The sequence below is a fragment of the Vigna unguiculata genome, chromosome 1, assembly GCF_004118075.2.
Source record: "Vigna unguiculata cultivar IT97K-499-35 chromosome 1, ASM411807v1, whole genome shotgun sequence".
NCBI lineage: Eukaryota > Viridiplantae > Streptophyta > Magnoliopsida > Fabales > Fabaceae > Vigna > Vigna unguiculata.
This window is the reverse complement of record NC_040279.1, coordinates 17,071,830-17,079,354: the sequence shown is the minus strand read 5'-3', so window position 1 is coordinate 17,079,354 and position 7,525 is coordinate 17,071,830. Positions and strand designations below refer to the sequence as shown.

The following is a 7,525-nucleotide window of genomic DNA, read 5'->3' as shown; positions in this document are numbered from 1 at the left end:
TCACGTGTAAAAGATTTACACTCATCATCCAAGAATTTCCTATTCAACAAAAACCAGACCGTTTTTGTATTACAACAGAAAAACAACACAGGCCATATATATATATATATATATATATATATATATATATATATGTATATATATATACATATATATATATATATATATTTCTCTTTTTTCTTTTGATAAATTGCCCTTACCACCTTCATTTTACATTAAATGTACCTCAGATATATTTTCTTTAGTTTTAAAATTAATTCAGAGTGAGAAACATTTGAATTGGTTTTGAGAGCATTAGAGTTGCGTCTAGAGAGGATTGAGGGCTGTTGCGGAAGGTGTTAAAGGAAACCATTGTTGATCAAGAAGAACCTTGGAATTCTCAACTTTTTAGCAACGAACCTAGGTTAAGGGAGCTGGACTCCGTTATTTTTACTTGTGTTTTTAATATTGCATGATTGATTGAGTAATTGGATGCATGAATTGTGATAAAACTGTGCAAATTCACGTTTCTGGAAATTTTCCAAAAACTGCTTGGCGGGCCTTCAAAACTGCCAGGCGACTCATACCCTGTTTGTTTGTTTCTAAGTTCTAGACAAGGAACCGCCTGGCGGTACGAGCCTGATCGCCCGGCGACACATGAAGGGCCTGGCGGGGATGATCTAACCACCAGGCGACGTGAGCGGTATATCTCAATTCTTGTATTTGTGTTGGTTCTGAGTGATTTTTAATAGTGAAATGAGTGAGAGGTTCAGTTGTTGGCTATTGGAGGTTAAAATAGTTGAATGGACCTGCGATTATAAATGAATTGGATAAAATTTGATATGAACAAATTTTAGGGTTGGTAAATTGGGGGTTTTTTATGATTCATGTATCTTTATGGTAAATTGGTAATGGAATTGTGCTGGATATAATTAAGTTGGAGTCTCAAGTTAAAGTTCATTTAGGCTAAGGATGATGTGAAGACCTAGCCTAGGAATCTATAATTTGTAAATATTAGACTAGGGTTTAATTTTGGGCTTTGTATTTTGGGCCTAATAGTATAGGGTTTTCTTTGGACCATGTAATTAGACGTTGGTGGGTTTTGGGCTTAGAATGGGTGTTTGGGCCTAGAAGGAGTTGGGCTTTATAAAAAAAGATGCTTTTCTAAGGTTTAAACCCTAGTTTGGTGCGCTAGATCTAAGAGCAAGCTAGGGTTACCACTATTCTTTTGTGCCTATAAGGATGATGTAAGACCCGTGGAATTTAATTAATTAAATAAATAAATAATTAATAAATGCGGATAGTGGGAGCCTTTATGGCATTAAATTCTAAATTGTATGATGTGGAATAGTACTAGCTCAAATGGTTGAGAGTACTTGATTGTGTGAGAGGACTTGGGTTCAAGTCCTATGTATGCCAATTATGTGTTATTTATTTGTTACTATTTTTAAATATATGTTGATCATGTTGAGGGATAATATAATCATTGAATTATATTAGTCAACATAAAATATAAATTGGTTGAGTGGTTGAACATTGATTTAACATTAGCATGGTTGTGGGTTCAACCTTGGTTGAAGGATACCACTGTACTGCACCTTGGGGGAAGGGATGCCATTGGTGATTAACAATCATATTTTCAATTGTTAAGCAAAGGAATTCTAGGTTAGCAGACGATGAATTGCCGCCAGGCGACACATCCCTTTTTGCTTATTTCTGGGTTCCTGAATAGTGGCTGCCCATGAAGAAGATGACCTAAAAACTCGTGGTCACATCACCACATTTCTACATAATTACAAAACTGTCATTCTACCACTCAGAATTCCAAAAAAGCCACTATGGGCTGAAAATGCTGGCCTAATGACGTGGACAGACTAACTAACATGGCGCAGACGTGGCAATGATGTGGAAATCACGTGGCAACTCTTTCTTGACCTTATCATAAATGTCGAAGCTCTAAAATTTGGAACAATAATTAGACCAATTAATGCCAAATTACGCAAAATTTGGAATAATGGCACAATGGAGCCCAATTGAGGAAAACGCACTAACAAAAGACAATTAAGCACTAAACAACCCTCAAGAATGACACAAAAAGGCAATGGAATAATGGAAAATAATGACTCATCAATAGGGTTAGGATCGAGTATTATTGAGCCCCACGGTAGGCACATTTTTTTGTCCCCTTAAAAAGTTGGGAGCCTTAAACCGTAGTAAAAAAATGTAACGAAATTTCTTGACTCAAAGTTAGCAACACTAACACCAAAATAGTTCCGTCCCTTGGCCGTGGGAGTTAGTATTTTATTTATAACCAAAATAGTTACAAGTCGTCTATTCTCCGAAAAATAAGAGAATATTTAAGTTACAAAAAGTAATAACAATATATGAAGGCTACAAAGATAATAACCACATATTAGACCTCCTATCCAAGAATATTTTTTTATAAAATTTAACCTAACTATTGAACAACAAAGGCTCAATTTTTGGACCAATCTTCTAGGTCGGGCTTTAGATGTCTTATGCGCCTAGAAACACTAACTTGACCCATAGAGGATTATAATTCAAGTAGCAAGGCCCAAATGGCATTTGCCCTTCCTTATAGTCTCCATGCATGAATGTAGGTTCAGCTTTCGGCGGGTCAGAAACAAGATAAATATGTTGAGAAATAATGACCTATCTTTACTTGAACTAGGACGTCAACATTGGGGCACCATCATTCTTAATTTAGTCAAATAACCTACTTGTCTCTTCTCTTCTTGTTCTCCCATCCTCGTGTCTTAGAACAAACATCCGACTTATAATAGAATGAGTTAAATATGTTTTTGGTCCCTCAAGTTTTAGTAAAATTTGGAATTAGTCACTTTTCAAAACTTTTGACCAATTTAGTCCTTCATCTTTAAAAATGAATGAATTTAGTCATTTTAACCAAATTTTGTTAAGTTTATCTGACGTTTCAAGCGCATTTCATGATAGTATTTGAATGTTTACACCGTTAACTCAAATATTATCATAAAATGCGTTTAAAATGTCAAATAAACTTAACAAAATTTGGTAAGAAGGATTAAATCCATGCAATTCTAAAAATGAAGGACTAAATTGGTATAAAGTTTCGAAGAGGAATTAATTTCAAAATTCACTTAAACTTCCAAAATTCACTGAAACTTGAAAAATCAATAACATATTTAACCCTAATAGAATCAAACCATTGAGGAGATGATCCCGGATGGTAAACTTCTGAACAACATTAATACACTTTTAAAATATCATATAAACAAACAGTACACATACTAATTTAGTAAATGAAATACTGAAATATAAAAACTAATTAAAATTTTCTAAAAGATGTAACTATGATATCTATGTAATTTAAAAATAATATATAAAATTAATTTTTTAATCAAACTTTTAATTATCTTTTTAAAATGTACAGTTAAATTTTATAAAATTATACCTATGATTTATTGTACATTACAATTAATAGTTTTAATAAAAGAATTTATATATTAATGATAATTATACATATTACTTTTTCATATAATATTAATTGCATAATTAATATATACATATACACTATTTTTATTATTAACATACAATTAGTATATTATATATATATATATATACATATTTAATGTACATTAATTATTCTTATGTATATAAAATTGTATAATAAATATATACATATTTTTATATATAAAATAAAAATAATATATAAGATAAATTATAAAAAAATTATTAATAATGTTATAAACTTAAATATTATTTTAATTTAATAAAATAATATAAAAAACATAAAAGAAAAAGAAAAGAAAAAATCCGAGCGTACGCAAGGTCCAAAACTAGTCAGAATAGGAAAAAAACGAGGACGGGAGAAATATACCTATTTTGCACCTATTATCCAGTGAAAATGAATATAATAAAGAAGTTACATATGTATGTATGATAACGAACTTTTATTTCAATAATAGAAATGAGAGGATGAAACTCCTTTTTGTTCCGTTCCGTGTACATCTCTAACTAATGTATGGACATTTTGAAGTGTGTGCATGAAAGTATACTATTTTTGCCAGCACATTAGAGTCCCCTCATATATAAAAGGCCAACGAATGATGCCCCAAGAATGTACGAAGACGTAGTGGTGTAAGCTATCTCAACTGTTTGGAAAACACCACATTTATAACATTCAGTTCAAGAGTAACTCAACCACACTTAATATAAGTTAAAACCAATTATCAAATATATATAAAAAGTAATTATAATAATAATCGACACTGTAACATAAGAAAAGTGTGTATTTCTATAAGCAAGATTTGTGGTTTGTTCTTCTGAACAAGTGGAGGAAAGAATCATGGCTGCTTGGAATTCAGTTCCACTCCATGTCTCCTATGAAGTTCTGGGTTGGTTTGCTTTTGCTTCCTGGTCTATCAGTTTCTACCCGCAAGTCATCTTGAACTTTCGCAGAAAAAGGTACCATTTGTTACTGGTTTTTGTGTAATTTTTTTCCAGTTCCTTATCTTATGACTTTTTGCTTCTATTTTAGTGTTCTGGTTTGCTTTTGTTGTATAGTGTGGTGGGCTTGAACTTTGATTTCGTGTTGCTGAATTTGACGAAACACTCTTCCTATCTCATATACAATGCATCTCTGTACATCAGCTCTACTGTTCAGAAACAGTACAGAGACAAATATGGTCAGAAAGAGGTTTGTTCATATCACTTTTTTTTATTGTTATTGAAGTTAAATTCATTAATCTCAGTTTGTGCTAAATTGAAAGGGGAAAGTTCCCTATCACGATATTTTGATAATCTGATAAGCTTGTCTTCCAACTTAAAATTCTCGCACTGCATTGTTAGGTTATCGTGGATAGCACAGTTTTGTCCTTGTATAACTGCTTGGGCTTTGACCTTTAATATTAGGAGGACCCAAGCCCAAGCTACACATGGGCCAACAAGCCACTAATCCATGAAAATGCCTATTATAGAAAATATTGTGCAGACTTATGATATATAAAGTGTTGAGTAGTACTTTAAATATGATGACAAACAAACAAATTTAAGGTTGGTATTCTGTCATGCTTCAGCATTTTTTGATTTATTTCAGATGATACCTGTGGCAGCAAATGATGTTGCTTTTTCAGTCCATGCTGTTTTGCTGACAGCAATTAACTTGTTCCAGATTGCACTATATGATGTTAGTATTATGCTCCCTCTAATTGATCTTATTGTTCTTGTTATGAATTTATGATTATCCTAAAAGAGGTTACGTTTTCATGTAGCGGGGAAGTCAGAAAGTCTCTAAAATCGCATATGGAATTCTCCTTGTTACATGGACCTCGGCAGCAGTCTGTTTCTTTGTAGCATTGCATAATCATCACTGGCTCTGGCTAATCTCAATCTTCTCGTATGTTTTCTATTTTAATTCGTTACATGACAATTGGCATTAATTTGACTTCCTATTGTGGATTATTAACAAATTTGCATAGGAGAATCATAATAAGACCAAGTTTTTTCCCATGCCATTGTTACATATAACATGCATCATGAATGATGAATGTGTTACCAAATTTCTTTCTCACTTTTCTTGAAACTGATAAACTTGCAGTGACATTCAAGTTTGTATGACGGTTATAAAATACATTCCCCAGGTCAGGTCTATTCGATTATGATTTCCTTTTACTTCTATTTTCTCGTGTTTATATTATTTCCTGGAAAATTCAATTTGGCTGGTGAGAAAATTTAGCTCTCGGAACAATAGCCAGTAAGATTATGCTAGTCTTGTCTTCAATGAAGCATATTTTGGAATGCAAACATACACAATCTGCTGCATATTTCTTTGGTCATAAAGTGAAACTATTGTTTGTTGAAACATGATAGCCATTTTATCTTAAGTAGTGGTTGTGATGTGAATATAGGCTGTGATGAACTTTATGAGAAAAAGTACAGACGGCTGGAGCATTGTTAACATTCTACTTGACTTTTCTGGCTCCGTAGCTAACTATGTGCAAATGTCTATGCAATCAATCGATCAACGTAAGTCATCTTCTTTACCAAAGGGTTTTGTTCCATTTATAGTTAAAAAAATGCTAGTAACATACTCTACAACACCCTTTTAAACACTCTACTTTGCAAGACAATTAAAATCATATCATTGTGGCTGCTGAAGTTTTTATTAACAAGTCTCAGTCATGATTCTGCAATGTTTAATAAGTTTTAAAAATCAATAATATATTACGAGAGTATGTTGCTATTATCTTCTTTAAAGTTTAAATTGATATCCAACTTTGATTTCCAGATTCTTGGGTGAACTTCTATGGAAATATAGGGAAACTGCTGCTATCCCTGGTGTTTATTTCTTTCTGCAAGAGATTTTTCTTGTTAGATTGTTGTTCTGACCCAATTGAATTTCTAACTAACATTGCTATTGATAAAATGAACCATTGCAGGTGTCTATTTTCTTTGACATCCTCTTCATGTGTCAACATTATCTGTTATATCCTGTGAAGAAACGCAAATTAGAGGCATCCCCTGAACATGATAATGCCAAGTCTTCTGATAGACCATGCGAGAATATCTAAGATGGAACTTGTTTCATGATCTCTCTTGTAATGAACTCAATCCTAATTGATCCTTTTGCGTGGAAAATTCAATAACCGTAAATGCTATTAGTGTATAAACATAGAAGTATCAAACAAAAAGTTGTTAGTGTCCTTATCATTTTCTTCTTTAATTTCCAACCAAATTATCCACCCTTCTATGTGAGCTGATCTTGTTTTGCAAGATTTAGCATGAGAGCGCTGGTTTGTTTGACTACAGTTGCTGATTCGGGTAAATGAGATCCTAAATAAACTTTATTTTCTTTAGCTTGCTCTACTATCCCAACAAAACTTTAACTGTATTTATGTGATCGTGCTAAATATTAAAATCTACTATGCGTTCTTTTTTCGGTGTTCAGAGGGTGAATTTTATGTATAAAAAGAGGGTCATATTTACTTTGTGTTTGGATTCAACAATTTAAAAAAGTTGAAATACACATATTTAAATTACTTACAATTGAATTCTTTTTATATCTTAAATAATTTATTTAGATGAAGCAATTGAAATATTTTAGATTTTAATTTTTCTTTTGGATAAAGCAATTCAATTTTGTTTTTAAAAATGTTTGGATAACTCACTCAATCCTTTAGCAAAAGATGACTTAGTTCAATATTCGACCTTGAATGACTTGTCTTGACCTTTGGTTATGACTGACTCGACTCAACCTTAACATTATGACAACTTGACTCGACCTTCGACTATGCTGACTCAGCTCAACCTTTAGCCTATGCTAGCTCATCTAGGCATTCAGCCCAACCAACTTATGCCAACCTTGTTGTACAAGTTGATGAAAACCCGGATAAACAAGACTTCCTAACACTTGTATATCCATTGTTCTTAAGGATTTATCAGTGGTGTATTGCGCAAATCAACTATGATGCAATAGGAGCTTCGCGTTTCTGCATAATTTTCCAAAATATCAGTCAGTTGATTTTATTTTTGAATTTGTTGAATCATA

At 32.4% G+C, this 7,525-nt stretch overlaps 1 protein-coding gene across 2 annotated transcripts; it reads left to right on the top strand.

Annotated features, from left to right (window-relative positions):
- The first annotated feature begins 4,116 nt into the window (after positions 1 to 4,116).
- On the top strand, positions 4,117 to 6,833 carry LOC114178975 (cystinosin homolog). Of its 2 annotated transcripts, XM_028065147.1 has the most exons (8): positions 4,120 to 4,443; positions 4,543 to 4,675; positions 5,075 to 5,164; positions 5,250 to 5,374; positions 5,576 to 5,618; positions 5,886 to 6,003; positions 6,266 to 6,315; positions 6,417 to 6,833. In XM_028065147.1, the coding sequence occupies exons 1-8, from the start codon at positions 4,325 to 4,327 to the stop codon at positions 6,546 to 6,548; spliced, it is 810 nt and encodes a 269-aa protein (XP_027920948.1). In that variant the 5' UTR covers positions 4,120 to 4,324; the 3' UTR covers positions 6,549 to 6,833. The 2 variants fall into 2 exon arrangements, with proteins under 2 accessions (XP_027920956.1, XP_027920948.1); XM_028065155.1 differs by lacking the exon at positions 6,266 to 6,315 and having other exon boundaries at positions 4,117 to 4,443.
- The last annotated feature ends 692 nt before the right edge of the window (positions 6,834 to 7,525 follow it).